The 16,300-nt window shown below is 40.9% G+C and overlaps 1 protein-coding gene across 1 annotated transcript in view; it reads right to left on the minus strand.

The window, feature by feature from the left end:
• Positions 1–16,300, minus strand: part of LOC125461533 (RIPOR family member 3) — a gene marked incomplete at its 5' end in the record, with an annotated part of 210,306 nt that overhangs the window by 34,365 nt on the left and 159,641 nt on the right. The window contains 2 exons of the mRNA XM_048550443.2: positions 3,205–3,343; positions 13,848–13,987. Coding sequence (XP_048406400.2) covers positions 3,205–3,343; positions 13,848–13,987 — 279 coding nt within the window. The remainder of the gene's footprint in view (positions 1–3,204; positions 3,344–13,847; positions 13,988–16,300) is intronic.

Genomic DNA, 16,300 nt, shown 5'->3' on the forward strand with positions numbered 1-16,300 from the left:
TTACTCTCCATGTTCGGTCCGCCTCCCCCTCTCTCCCTATTTATTCCAGTTCCCTCTCCCCATCCCCCTCTCTGATGAAGGGTCTAGGCCCGAAACGTCAGCTTTTGTGCTCCTGAGATGCTGCTTGGCCTGCTGTGTTCATCCAGCCTCACATTTTATTATAAATAAAGAGCTAACCTGTTTGGTCATTCTTGATAAGTCAATTCCTTTAATCACTGAAATCAGTCTAGTGAATCTCTTTTAAACTGCCTCCAAAGTCAATATGTATGGGAACGAAAACTATATACAGTACTCCAGGTGTAGTCTCGCCAATGCCAGTTGTGACAAGACTTCCTTGTTTTTAAACTCCAAACCCCAAACAATAAATACCAAAATTCTACTTGCCTTCTGAATTACTTGCTAGACCTGTATGCTAACTTTGTGTTTCATGCACAAGAACAGTCAGATCCCTTTGTGCTGCACCTTCTTGAAGTCTCTCTGCATTTAAATAATAATCTGCCTTTTTGTTCTTTCTAGCAGTGTAAATGACCTCAGACTTTGCTATTTTCAATTCCATCTGCCAAGTTTTATTTTGCCCACTCGCTAAACCTGCCTACATCCCCTTGCAGGTTCCTTATGTCCTCAACACAATGTACTCTTGCACCTATTTTTGTATCATGGGCAAAGTTGGATGTGTTTCACTCAGGCACCCCCCACCACCACTCCAAGAAGGTAGAAGACGATTAGAGTGTCTGGAGCCCAGTATGCAGTCACGTAGCACAACGATCAGTGCTGGGTCCCTTACTGTTTGTGATATTCATGATGACATGGATGAGAACATGGGGATATGGTAAGTTTGTGGATGGCACAAAGATTGGTTGGGTGGTTGACAGTGAGGATAAAGGTGCTAGGTTACAGGAGGACATGAACAGATTTGTCAGATGGGTAGATCAGTGGCAGATGGAATTTAACTCTGATAAGTGTGAGATGATGCAGTTTGGAAGAAGGAACAAGAAAAGGGAGTACTCCTCAAATGGAAGCCGAGGATCTTGAGGTCCACAGATTCCTGAAAGGTGGCAGGACCCTGCCCCCACACCACCCCTCTCACCCCCATCCCAGGCCCCAAGATGACTTTCCACATTAAGCAGATGTTAACCTGCACATTTGACAATGTGGTATACTGCATCCACTGTACACGGTGTGGCTTCCTCTACATTGGGGAAACCAAGTGGAGACTTGGGGACTGCTTTGCAGAACACCTACGCTCGGTTCGCAGTAAACAACTGCACCTCCCAGTCGTGAACCATTTCAACGCCCCCTCCCATTCCTTAGATGACATGTCCATCCTGGGCCTCCTGCAGTGCCATAATGATGCCATCCGTAGGTTGGAGGAACAGCAACTCATTTTGCTTGGGAACCCTGCCTAACCTGTTCTTCCTCTCACCTATTCCCTCCTCCCACCTCAAGCCGCATCTCCATTTCCTACCTACTAAACTCATACCGCCCCCTTGCCCTTGACCTGTCCGTCCTCCCCGGACTGACCTATCCCCTCCCTACCTCCCCACTCCAACTATCTCCTCCTCTATCCATCTTCAGTCCACCTCCCCCTCTCTCCCTATTTATTTCGGAATCCTCTCCCCATCCCCGTTTTCCGATGAAGGGTCCAGGCCCAAAACATCAGCTTTTGTGCTCCTAAGATGCTGCTTGGCCTGCTGTGTTCATCCAGCCCCACACTTTGCTATCCAGGTTAAAAGGGTAACCTAGAAGGCATATGGGACACTTCTAGTTGTGTTTTGAATTATAAGAGCAAGGAGGTCATGTTGGAGTTGGTCAGAACTTTGGTTTGGCCACATGTGGAATAATGCATCCATTTCTGTTCGCCCTGTTTATAGAAAGGATATTATTAAGCTAGAGAGGATTCAGAAGAGAGTCAGAATGTTAGATAATAAAGTGTGAAGCTGGATGAACACAGCAGGCCAAGCAGCATCTCATGAGCACCAAAGCTGACGTTTCGGGCCCAGACCCTTCTTCAGAGAGGGGGATGGGGTGAGGGTTCTGGAATAAATAGAGAGAGAGGGGGAGGTGGACCGAAGATGGAGAGAAAAGAAGATAGGTGGGGAGGAGATAGGTCAGTCCAGGGAAGACTGACAGGTCAAGGAGGTGGGATGACGTTAGTAGGTAGGAAATGGAGGTGCAGCTTGGGGTGGGAGGAAGGGATGGGTGAGAGGAAGAACAGGTTAGGGAGGCAGAGACAGGCTGGGCTGGTTTTGGGATGCAGTGGGGGGAGGGGAAGAGCTGGGCTGGTTATGTGATGCGGTGGGGGAAGGGGAGATTTTGAAGCTGGTGAAGTCCACATTGATATAGTTGGGCTGCAGGGTTCCCAAGCGGAATATGAGTTGCTGTTCCTGCAACCTTCGGGTGGCATCAGTGGTACTGCAGGAGGCCCATGATGAAATGGTTTGCGACTGGGAGGTGCAGTTGTTCATTGCGAACCGAGCGGAGGTGTTCTGCAAAGCGGTCCCCAAGCCTCCGCCAGGTTTCCCCAATGTAGAGGAAGCCACACCGGGTGCAATGGATACAGTATACCACATTGGCAGATGTGCAGGTGAACCTCTGCTTAATATGGAAAGTCATCTTGGGGCCTGGGATAGGGGTGAGGGAGGAGGTGCAGGGGCAAGTGTAGCATTTCCTGCGGTTGCAGGGGAAGGTCCCGTGTGTGGTGGGGTTGGAGGGCAGTGTGGAGCGAACAAGGGAGTCATCATAACTCTTGTGCATACCGGAACACATTTGATAGTATTTTGTAACTCCAGTTTCCTAATCAGTGCACTTAGCATTATTCCTTAGCATTCCCTTCACGCACATTTTAAGACTTGAAACTTGTGAAAAATCAGTTGATCGGTAATAAAAAAAAAATCCCTTTTGAAAATGTAAAATGTTTTAAGGTCAATCATGGGTGGCATTGTAAGTGAAAGTAAAACATGATGTCACATCAGTCCAAAAAGCGCAACTTCAGTTTTGCTTCAGTTTTAGCAAGAAATGCAGAAAAGTGAGTTCAGTCTGTTAAAAAAATTCAACACTCTAATCTGTAATGATGTACCTGAAATAATCCTTCTGTGGAGAAATCAATGAGGAGTTATGGAGAATATATCTGAACCTCTTTGCATAACAACAAAGGGCTAAAAGAGAGGAAAACAAACAATCATCATCAATTTTATCTCTACCTACCTGTAGAAGTCTCCTGCACACTTGCAGGTGAGTTAAGAGGACTTGATCAAGACACACGTTTTCTGATGTCAGAGCAAGGGTTTCTGTTGCTTTAACTCCTAAATCTCCATTCTTATTGCCTTTATTGTATGGACCAATCCTGTCAAAGATAGGGAGTGTAAGAAAAATAAGTCAAAACAAAGCATAGTACAGATAACAGCTTGCACTCAAGTTAATATTTAAAAGGAAAAACCTCAAATTAGGGTCATATTAAAAGGTAGCCGAATCAGAATGCTTTAAACTTATGCAACTGAGTGCAAAGACTGTGTTAAAAGCCCAGAAGAACTGTGGATGCTGTAAATCTGAAACAAAAACAGAAATTGCGAGAAAAACTCAGCAGGTCTGGCAGCATCTGTAAAGAGAAATCAGAGTTAATGTATCGGGTCTGGTGATCCTTCCTTAAAACTTCTGAGGAAGGGTCACCGGACCCGAAACAGTGTCACTGATTTCTCTTCACGGATGCTGCCAGATCTGCTGAGCTTTTCTAGCAATTTCTGTTTTTGTTTGTGGCAAAAATAGTGTTGTCAAATTAGCTAGTGGGACCAAAGATAAGGCATACAGTAAAACTGCAGATTCTCAGCTACATCATATACAGTTTTACTGAGATTTTGATTGCGTAGAAATTTCCTGGATTTAATTTTTCTAGAAATATCAGTACAGAAGAAATTCCATTGATACCTTCATGACAGCTTCACATATTTATTTGAATTCAATTTCTCTGCTCTTTCAGTCTGCCCCCTCTCTTTCTCAACTGGATGCATGTATCTCTTAAACACTGATTATCTCTCTTTTAATGTATTCCATACTTCCATAATATTTTGTCCGAGAAAGTATAGGAGGCAAAAGTTTCCTGTCCAGCTAAAGATAAGACTAAAAGTAGTTGCTGTTACTTAAGAATAAATGGCGCAGCAACATTTGAAGAGAATCATGGTTATCAATGTAAATACTGAAATATTACCCTTCAAAATGATTCATACCATAGTTGATTTGGGAAAAAAGGGCAACTCACTCTTTGCCTCTCTATTTTCAGAGCTTGCTACTTTTGCCTGTTCATTACCCATTAAATTTAACACAGGAAGTTATGTCCTGGTCTTGCAAAGTTAGTACACTTTTTAATAATGAAGATAAATGCATGAGTAGAGAGATTGGATTCTTGGGATATCTGGAATAGTTCTGGGGAACTGGGACCTGTTATAATCCAGAGATTTTGCACCCTGAACAGAGCTGGGACCAAAGTCCTTGCAAGGCTGTTTGCTATTGCTCTTCGGGAGGATTTAAACTTTCTTACCATGGGTTTGAGAATTAGGAAGTAATATTAGAGAAGAAATGCAATTTGTCCATAAAGATATGGAAAACAAATAATATCAAAGGAGGAATTAGGTGGAGTCACAACAACAAGGAATGCAATTAGGCCTATATTGCGTGTGCACGTATGCATGGAATGTGGTAAATATTTCCTAATCAGCCTGATCAGAGATTCTATGAAACGGCTCCAGAGTAGATGGAACTTGAACCAGACCTCCTGGTCCAGAGGAAGAGATGCTACCACAAGGACCCCACAGAGTATGTTAGGTAAGTAGGTTGGTGAGATATAGATGGTAATAGCCATGTGGAAACTTGATACTATGATAACAGACACTTGGATCTCAAAAAGGCAGGAAAAATTATTATTGAATGCAAGGCGTTCAGGAAATGTAAAGAGAAAAATAAAAACCAAGGTCTGTTACAATACTAACAGAAGGATACAATAATGCTTGAGAGAAAACATCCTAGAAACTCTGGTTAGGTTATGAAATGATAGAGGTTCCATAGCACTACTGGATGTATTTTAAAGGCTGCCAATTATTGAGAAAGATATGGAGGAATAAGTTTACAAAGAAAGTACAGGGAGTTGCAAAAATTAGAGTAGTTAGCCTGTAGATCAACTGTACTTGGATTTCTGGACGGTGTTTGATAACAAAGGGGGCTTCATTATATTAATATCGACTGAGATAATATTATAAAATGTGTTTCTGAAATGTTCAGCCCAGTTTTCTGTATTGGGATTTCTCTAATTCAACCAAGAGTGAGATACCATAAGTGAGAGGCTGGAAAAATCCAGCAGGTCAGATAGCATCAGAGGAGCCAGAAAGTCCATGTTTTGGTCTGATACATTGACTTTCCCATTCTTCTGATGCTGTCTGACTTGCTGTGCTTTTCCATCCTCACACCTATAGAAACTGGCTTCGAGCTTCTGCAGTCCTTATTGTTTCTAAGTCACTGAGTGAGATTCTACTGGAACTGGTTCTGATGAATGAGGCAAATGAATCAACCATCAGGACTGCAACATTTAGGGACACTGATTGCAGCACGATATGTTTTAGTTTGGTTTTGAAAAAGTCAAAGAAGAATCCAGAGGAAAGAATAACTAATTAGGGAAGGCAAATTTCTATGAAGTGAGGACTAATATCACTCAAACATTCAAAGATTAGCAAGCGATTTCCTTAGTTATTCACAATATATATTAATAATTTAAACAGGAGAACTAAATGTAATATCTCCAAGTTTACAAACAACCACAGAGTTGGATGGGCGAGCGCGCTGTGAGGAGGATGCAGAGATGCTGCAGTGTGATTTGACCAAGTTGAGTAAGTGCAAAATTGTGTGGCAGACAAGTATAACACAGATAAATGAGGTTATCTGCTTTGGTAGCAAAAAACAACAAGGTGGATTATTATCTGAATGGCAACAGATTGTGAAAGGGGAAGGTGCATCAATATCTTGTACATTAAACACTTAAAGCATGCAGGAACAGCAAAGGGCACGTTGCCTCCATGGTGAAAGCATCTGAATACAGGAGCTAAGACATCTTACTACAATTGTACTGAGCTTTGGTGAGGCCACCTGGAGGATTGTGTAGAAGTTTGGTCTTATCAGTGAAGGACATTCTGGATATGGAGGGAGTGCAACAAAGGATTACCAGACTGACTCCTAGGATGGCAGATCTGACCATATGAAGAGAGATGGATCAGTAAGGCCTAAATTCACTGGTATTCTGAAGAATGAGGGAGGGAACTACTTATAACATGACTAGTCAGGGTAAAAGCAGGCATGATGATCCTCATGACTGGGTGTCCAGAACCAAGGTTACAGTTTAAGGATATTGGGTAGGCCATTTAAGACTACGATGAGAAATTTCTTCACTCAGTGGTATGTCAAAGGAATTCTTTGCCACAGGCAGCAGGTGGTACCAAAACATTGAACTTTAGGGCTAATGGGAACAAAGGGTATGAGGCAAAAGTGGGAACAGGGTGTTGTGTTGGATGATCGGTCATAGGAGATGTGAAAGTCTGAATGGCCTACACCTCCAACTTTCTATGTTTCTACGTAATACCGTAATGAACATACTGACTACTTTCAAAGAGGGGATGCTTTGGATACGGTTAAGGTAACAGTCCCCTGAGGGGAAACAGTGGGCCAAATAAAGGCAGAGCTCTTTGCATAATGAAAAGTATAGAAAAGAAGAAAAATGTTGCACATTTCTAATGTTGGGTTGATAATACAATTGAGTCACAAAAGATTAGGGTGCAACCTCAAAATTGGCCAGTTGTTCCTAACCAGACTTCAAGAATAACAGATCTGACAAAATGTTTATAACTTAAGCAGAAATTAACAACTTATTATTATTACTTTAACTTTGGCAGAGCGAGGATAAACTACAAGGTAATCTTATTAATGCCAATGATTTAAATCCCATCTTCTTTAATCATAAACCCATTGTCACACAGAGACACATTGTTTTAGGTCATGCTGCTACACAGGCCACTAGGACATGACTGAAAGCTTCCTTAAAACCCTGTATGTGAATTAAGGTCACTGGTTTAAATACATTTTGAGGTTTATCTATGAATTGACAAGCATGGTCCACTTCAGCTCATTGTCCCAAACCAAAAAAAAACTCAACATTTCCTCTGGAGTCTATCTTTCTCCTGGGGATACGTAGACAATAGAACATTACAGCACAGTACAGGCCCTTCGTTCTTGATGTTGTGCCGACCCGTCATACCGATCTCAAGCCCATCGAACCTATGCTATTCCATGTACGTCCATATGCTTATCCAATGACAACTTAAATGTACCTACAGTTGGCGAATTTACTACCATTGCAGGCAAAGCGTTCCATTCCCTTACTACTCTCTGAGTAAAGAAACTACCTCTGACCTCTGACATCTGTCCTATATCTTTCACCCCTCAATTTAAAGCTATGCCCCCTTGTGCTCGCCGTCACCATCCTAGGAAAAAGGCTCTCCCTATCCACCCTATCTAAACCTCTGATTATGTTATGTTTCAATTAAGTCACCTCTCAACCTTCTTCTCTCTAATGAAAACAGCCTCAAGTCCCTCAGCCTTTCCTCGTAAGACCTTCCCTCCATACCAGGCAACATCCTAGTAGATCTCCTCTGCACCCTTTCCAAAGCTTCCACATCCTTCTTATAATGCGGTGACCAGAACTGTACACAATACTCCCAAGTGCGGCCGCACCAGAGTTTTGTACAGCTTCGCCATAACCTCTTGTTTCCGGAACTCGATCCCTCTATTAATAAAAGCTAAAACACTCTATGCCTTCTTAACAGCCCTGTCAACCTGGGTGGCAACTTTCAAGGATCTGTGTACGTGGACACCGAGATATCTCTGCTCCTCTACACTACTAAGAATCTTACCATTAGCCCTGTACTTTGCCTTCTGGTTACTCCTATCAAAGTGCATCACCTCACACTTGTCTGCATTAAACTCCATTTGCGACCTCTCAGCCCAGCTCTGCAGCTTATCTATGTCTCTCTGCAACCTACAGCATCCTTCATCACTATCCACAACTCCACCGACCTTTTTGTCGTCTGCAAATTTACTAACCCATCCTTCTACTCCCTCATGCAGGTCATTTATAAAAATGACAAACAGCAGTGGACCCAACACCGACCCTTGCGGTACACCACTAGTAACTGGTCTCCAGGATGAACATTTCCCATCAACTACCACCTTCTGTCGTCTTTCAGCAAGTCAATTTCCGATCCAAACTGCTATATCTCCCACAATTCCATTGCTCCGCATTTTGTACAATAGCCTATTACGGGGAACCTTAATCGAATGCCTTGCTGAAATCCACATACACCACATCAACCGGTTTACTCTCATCTACCTGTTTGGTCACCTTCTCAAAGAACTCAATAAGGTTTGTGAGGCACGACCTTCCCTTCACAAAACCGTGCTGACTATCCCTAATCAAATTATTCTTTTCTAGATGATTATACATCCTGTCCCTTATAACCTTTTCCAACACTTTACCAACAACTGAGGTAAGGCTCACTGGTCTATAATTAACAGGGTTGTCTCTACTCCCCTTCTTAAACAGGGGAAGCACATTTGCTAATCTCCAGTCTTATGGCACTATTCCTGTAGACAATGACGAGTTAAAGATCAATGCCAAAGGCTCGGCAATCTCCTCCCTGACTTCCCAGAGGATCCGAGGATAAATCCCATCCCGCCCAGGGGACTTATCTATCTTCACCCTCTGTAGGATTTCTAATACCTCTTCCTTGTGAACCTCAATCCCACCTAGTCTAGTAGCCTGTATCTCAGTATTCTCCTCGACAACATTGTTGTTTTCTAGAGTGAATACTGTTGAAAAATATTCATTTAGCGCTTCCCCTATCTCATCTGATTCCACACACAACTTACCACTACTATCCTTGATTGGCCCTAATCTTAGTTTCGTCTTTCTTTTATTCCTTAAATACCTATAGAAAGCCTTAGGGTTTACCCTGATCCTATCCGCCAACAACTTCTCACGTCTCCTCCTGGCTCTTCTGAGTGCTCTCTTTAGATCTTTCCTGGCTACCTCGTAGCCCTCAAGTGCCCTAACTGAGCCTTCGCATCTCATCCTAACATAAGCCTCCTTCTTCCTCTTGACCAGAGATTCACCTTCTTCGTAAACCACGGCTCCCGCACTGTACAGCTTCCTCCCTGCCTGACAGGTACATACTTATCTAGGACACACAGGAGCTTTTCCTTGAATAAGCTCCACATTTGTACTGTCCCCATCCCCTGCAGTTTCCTTCCCCATCCTATGCTCCCTAAATCTTGCCTAATCTCATCGTAATTGCCTTTCCCCCAGCTATAACTCTTGCCCAGTGGTATACGCCGATCCCTTTCCATCACTAAAGTAAACCTAACAGAATTGTGATCGCTATCATCAAAGTGCTCACCTACTTCCAAATCTAACACCTGGCCGGGCTCATTATCCAGTACCAAATCTAATGTGACTTCGCCCCTTGTTGGCCTATCTACATACTGTGTCAGGAAGCCCTCCTGCACACACTGGACAAAAGCTGACCCATCTATAGTACTCGAACTATAGTGTTCCCAGTCAATATTTGGAAAGTTGAAGTCCCCCATGACAACTACCCTGTCTCTCTCACTCCTATCGAGAATCATCTTTGCTATCCTTTCCTCTACATCTCTGGAACTATTCGGAGGCCTATAGAAAACTCCCAACAGGGTGACCTCTCCTCTCCTGTTTCTCACCTCAGCCCATACTACCTCAGTTGACAAGTCTCCAAACATTCTTTCTGCAACTGTAATACTGTCCTTGACCAACAATGCCACACTTCCGCCCCTTTTACCATCTTCTCTGTTCTTACTGAAACATCTAAATCCCAGAACCTGCAACATCCATTCCTGTCCCTGCTCTATCCATATCTCTGAAATGGCCACAACATTGAAGTCTTTGATAAATGTTGTGAAATATCATCTTAAATGTCTGCCACTGCCTCTCTAAAGAATTATGCTTTAACATAATGTTAAAGTTCATTTTAATTAGTTCTGCCTTTACCATTGTATTTGTAGTTGCATTTATTTAAGTTGAAGTTGCTAACCTTGTATCCACACCTCTCACTCTAAACGGATTTTTAAAATTATTTTAAGGTTGTGGTTGTGGGTGGCTAAATCAGCATTTATAGTCATCCCTAATTGCACTGGAGAGAATATGGCTGAGCTGCCTTCTTGAACTACTGCAGTACATCACAATACTTTATGGAAGGAAAATCATTGATTTTGATACAGCAACAGGCTTGGAAGAGAATTTTCAGATGGTGATGCTCACATGCATCTGCTGTCTTTGATCTTTTCGGTGATGGAGTGTGTGGATTTAGAAGATACTGTTGAAAGAGCCTTTTTGAGCTGCTGCCATGCATCATGTAGATGATGCATACTACTCCCACTCTGCATTTGTGATTGAAGGCTTTGTCCTGGATGGTGTTGAGTTGTAGACTGCTCCCATCCAAGCTACAGGAGAGTATTCCATCTATACTGCTGACTGCTATCTTGTGGATGTTGGATAGAATATAGGGAAATCAGGAGGCAAGTTACTTATCAAAGAATTGCTAGCCTCTGACCTGCTTTTATAGCTACCCTATTTGTAAGGCTAGTCTAGATCAGTTTCTGTTCAATGACATTCCCAGAATTTCAAAAGTGGAGGTATCAGTGATGATTATGCCATTGATTCTCAAAGGAAGTTGGCTACATCCTCTCTTGTTCAAGACAGTACTATTCCATTCTGTTGTGATCACTTGAAACATCACAGACAGGATGGAGGAGTGGACAGACATAGGGCTGATGAAAAATTCATGCAGAGATGTATGAAATGAACATTTTGGCAGGAAGAATGTGGAGGAATCTACATGCGATCAAGTATTCAATTCTAAGTGGAGCAGAAAGAGCTACAATATACGTGTACAAATCATTGACGATGTCACAGAATAATGAGAAAAATACTAATTAGGCATGTGGAATTTTGTGTTCCATGAATAGACCAAGTGCAAAAGCTAGGAAATAGTTGTGAAACTTCATAGACCACTGGTTCAATCTCAAGTGTAGTACAATGTGCAATTCTGGTCACCGTGTGAAGGCATTAGAGAAGAATGAGAATGATTTCATGGTCAAGGGGCTTCAGTGAAATGGAAAGACTAGAGAAGAGAATATTGCAAGGACATTCAATAGAATGGTCAAACTCGGGAGTCTGGACAAACTCAATAGGGAGAAACCATTCTCTTTGATGGAAGGGTCAAGAGTCACAGAGCATTGATTTAAGGTGAATGACAAAACATGAAGGTCATTTTTTACACAGAGTGTCCTTAGAATCTGGAATGCACTGCTTCAGAATGTGGTAGAGACAAATTCAAAGGGAATTTGATAATTATTCATGAAAAAAAAAACGTCTATAGAGAAAGGATGGGGTAGTGGGACTAAGTTGAAGCTCTTGCACAGAACCAGCCTGGATCATTTTTTTCTGTACTGTAACCAAGCTATGTTTCCTTTATAACAAAGTGTGAAGCTGGATGAACACAGCAGGCCAAGCAGCATCTCGGGAGCACAAAAGCTGACGTTTCGGGCCTAGGCCCTTCATCAGAGAGGGCTCCTTTGTTTCCTTTACGCTTTATTTGTTAATTTAGTCACTGGGTTATCTGCCCTGTCCACTCAGGTTAGGAATAGCTTGTTAAAAATGGTGCAATGCAGGAAACAAGTTTGTCAGCAACTTTTGTTTCAGTAGAAGAACGTAAAAGCAAGTCTAAATAACAGTAAAGAACATCAGATAGTCTACTGCAGCAACTTATGGCTAATTGTACCTTTGTTTCCATTGTTTATTTCAAACTTTTTGTAATGTAGAAATAAAGACTTCCTAGTTATCCACGCAAATCATTTCATAACTTTATCTTTCTGCTAAAATGTATGATATATATAGTGTTTTCTCATAGTAAAAATATAGAATTAAACCTTTAACCAAGTTAACTAAGACAACTTCACAAAAGTGATCTATTTGAGATATCCACACATTACAATCAAATTCAATTATTCAGGTTATTTTAGTGTTTCTTTCGACACCTCCCTCAGTAAGTGCAATCCTGGTTTTTATAATCTTTCATCATCATTTGATCTGACGTTCACGGATATAAAAGCCCACGGTATTTTAACTATAATCCCTTTGGTTCCATTCCGGCGAGCATGTGCTGCACCACTTTGATGACCAATGTATTAGCTCTCAGGTTCAACCCTGTGGTCTATGTGGCTGAAGTTAGACTCTGCACAACTGAAGTATCACTTCCTTGTCTTTTTATTCTAACCGCGCCCCCCCCCCACCCAAGCAAAGTAAAGCCAATTTTAAATTGTCTTCCACACCTGTGAACAAACATTTAGTAATTCACATAAATGCATATTTAAATTGTTTGTTCCGATAGCTTTAAGTTTCTCACCAGTAAAAAAAAATTTGAATTGCTCAAATTCAAGGATCACAATTCCATCAAATCCCATCTGCCATAATTTGAAGACATGTTGAATTAGTCTATGCTCTTTTATAAATTGTTCACATCCACATGACTTAATGTGCCTCCTAACTTAGTGTCATTTAGGATCTAAAACACACAAGTCTGTACTTTTATCTAGTACCTTACACGAACAATGAAAAGCTGAAATTCTAATTAAGATCTCTAAGTATGACCACTGTTGCATCGTGTCCTATTAAAGGGGACAATTCTTGAAAATACATCATATATACAGCTATTTCAATCAAAATATGGAACTAAACCTCCATCCAAGCTAACTAAGACATATGTCAAGACAATGATCTGTTCAGGGTATCCATAAACTATACTAAACTAAACTAAACCAAGCATTTGGCAGGGCAAGTCAAAGCAGGACTTAAACGTTTAATGGTAATGTCCTAGGGAGTGTTGCTAAACAAAAAGAGAACTTGGAGTGCAGGTGCATTACTCCTTGACAGCAGAGTTGCAGGTTGATAGGATTTTGAAGGCGGCGTTTGGTATACTTCCCTTTACTCACCAGTGCATTGAGTATAGGAGTTGGAACGGCATGTTGTGGCTGTACTAGACATTGGTTACGCCACTATTGGAATACTGCTTGCAATTCTGGTCTCCCTGCTATAGAAAGGATGTTGTGAAGCTTGTGAGGGTTCAGAGAAGATTTACAATGATGATGCCAGGGTTGGAGGGTTTGAGCTACAGGAAGAGACTGAATAGACTGGGGCAATTTTCCCTGAGCGCCAAAGGCTGAGGGTGTTCTTTATAGAGGTTTATAAAATCAAAGGGGCATGGATAGGGTGAATAGCCAAAGTCTTCTCCCCGCTCCAGGGATTCCAAAACTAGACGGCATTGGTTTAAGGTGAGAGGGGAAAGATTTAAAAGGGGCAACTTTTTCCATACACAGGGTGGTGTGTAAATGAAATCAACTGCCAGAGGATTTGGTGGAGGCAACTACAACATTTGAAAGGCATCTGGATGGGTATATGAATAGGAAGGGTTTAAAGAGATATGGGCCAAATGATGTCAAATGGGACTAGATTTATTTAGGATAATCTGGTCAGCATTGATGAGTTGGACTGAAGGGTCTGTTTCTGTGCTGTACAGTTCTGTAGTTCTCTGACTCTAATTGAATTGGACTGTAGCATTAAAATTAGTTGGTCATGCATTCAAGAGGTACAACCTCTACCTTGTTTGAAAACATTTTTTTGGCGATGAAAGTGTAGCATGGGGCTTAGCCATTTTTCATTTACCTACCTTTCATCCTTTATCCTAATGCTCCCAGAGCATGAAATATTATCTTCACTTGAATCAGTATTTAGGAAGTTGAAGCTTTCGAGGACAGTTTCAACAGTCAGACTGACAGTAGATGCACTTGAGCTGTCTTTTGCTTCTCTCTTTTTATAGAAAGACAACAACTTTTTAAACAAAAATAATCTAACCGATCAGTTTAAATTGCATCATCATAATCACAATTAATCAAAATCATTGCAGTATAAATTACATCCCTCAAAATCCTCACTTTATATAGTAAAAATATGGTAATTTGTAGCAATGTGCGAGCTATTATCTTGTTTAGATGATTAAAGTTTGTTCAATATATCACAATTTGCTATCTGAAATATTTTTGCTTAAATCTGGTGTTATGCGTAATGTACTTTCCTAACTAGCCTAATAGTTTTATCAACAACTGTGTTAAGAAAACAGATATTTTAACCACCAGATGTTGAATAATAATAAACAGTAACCTGAAACAAAATACTTAAGACATTGAGTCTTCTTTCAAACACATTTCAAGTCTTTTTCTCTGAGGGTGTGGGGCATAATTGGATATTCAAAATTCTAATATTAACCTACCCTTTCAGATGCTAACAGACCTGCTGAGATTTGAAACTTCTTAGTTTTTCTTTCAAATTAAACCAAAGGTAAATTTGACTATCAAATTAGTTTAAGGTAGTGAGTATGGATGACCAAGTTTTCCTCAGAATACCAAATGTTGAAAATAGTTATTTTCCTCTTACGCTGAATTTGTTCTGCGCAAATGCAATCAAACTGTTTAAAAAAAAAAGCCTCTGAACCTCCAAGAACTCAAGGTAAAATACTGTTTAATAAATGGAAGCCTGGGAATTGCCAGAAGCAGGAAGAGAATCATCAAGTGAGAAAACCAAAAGACACCTTAAAAGGTAGCATCAGTAGTGGACCATTCAGCCCATTAGGGTTTTTTCTCTGCCTTTTCCCTAAAAGCCCTTTATTTCCTTAATGATTAAAATCTGTCCATGTCAGTCTTACCATAAAGTTACAGTTGCATAGACAGATCTTCCTGAGTTTAGTCATAAAACGCTAAAGATTATAAAGAATCAAAATAAGACATATCTATGTTAAAGCACTCAAAGAAGAGCATGACACTTGAGCAGAAATTATGAATAAAACATTTGTTTAAATCAAGTCATGTATATTTTAGGTTTCATTCTGTTTCGTTTGAATAAACCTAAGTTTTACAGCCAGGAGAACGTTTCACAATGAGAATGTAACCACATTTATTGAGATGAAATAACCTTGCTAGAAAATGCAATGGCAATTATTAATTAATTTTCAACACCAGCCCTGTGACCCTTCAGTAGTTCTGACAAAGGGACTGGACTCAAAACATTAGCTCTGTTTTTCAGTCTGCAGGTGCAACTACAACTACTGAGTTTCTCCAGCACTTTCTATTTTTGTTCCAGATCTATAGTGTCCACAGTTTTTTGTTTTCAATGTTAGTCATATAAAATGAGCATCTGCACAGTTGAATATAAGCCCAGTTCCACAAATAGGCTTCTACTGACTACCAATAAATCATTTGACTCGTTTCCTTTATCGAACAGAGCGGGGTGATTTGGCGCTTCGAGACGATGCTCACTCTCCTTGGTGCAATCTTCTCCATCCCATTCCCTGTCTGACCCCTATTGCTCTAAGTTTATTTCCTTCAAGTGACCATCTAATTTCCTGTAAAAATTGATTAATTTTGCTTCCACCAACCACCCTTGTGGGACATAACCACTTTCTGCATAAAATGTTTTTCTTCCTCATAATCCCCCTGCATCTCTTCAGCAAAATTGCCAGTCCCTAGCCTTTGTACCATCAGCTACCAGCTAAACCTGTTATTTCTCCACACAGTCATCTTTGCTTCAAGAAAAACAATGCCAGCCTTTCCAACCTAATCCTGAAACTGGATTCATTCTGGTAAATCCCCTATACATTTTCCAAAGGAGTTTACATGCCTTTCCTACACTTTAGAGACCAGAGTGAAATGCCACAATTTACCTCTATTTATGAATCTAAACATCCCAAATGACTTCCTCACTAGTCTCAAAATGTTCTACCAATTTCATAGATTGATGCACATGGTCCCCCAGATCCTTCTGTTCCTGCACTTTTTAGAATTGAGCTAAATCTCACCTCTTCCCAATCTTTGTCAAAATCCAACATCTCTCAGCTATTTTAAATTCTATCAGCCATTTGCTTTCCCATTCATATGTTTTTCATATATAATTTATAACTTTTTGCCACTCCTCCAAATTTCATATCATTACCAAATTTTGAAATGTTACTCAGTATTCCAAAGTCCAAGCAAATCACGTAGCACAAGAAGTAGTGATCCTAGCATTAACCCTTGTGGAACATTCTCCATTCTGAAAAACAACCATTTACTAAGTTCAAGGGATAGACAG

Source organism: Stegostoma tigrinum, chromosome 19 (genome assembly GCF_030684315.1).
Source record: "Stegostoma tigrinum isolate sSteTig4 chromosome 19, sSteTig4.hap1, whole genome shotgun sequence".
Classification (NCBI taxonomy): domain Eukaryota; kingdom Metazoa; phylum Chordata; class Chondrichthyes; order Orectolobiformes; family Stegostomatidae; genus Stegostoma; species Stegostoma tigrinum.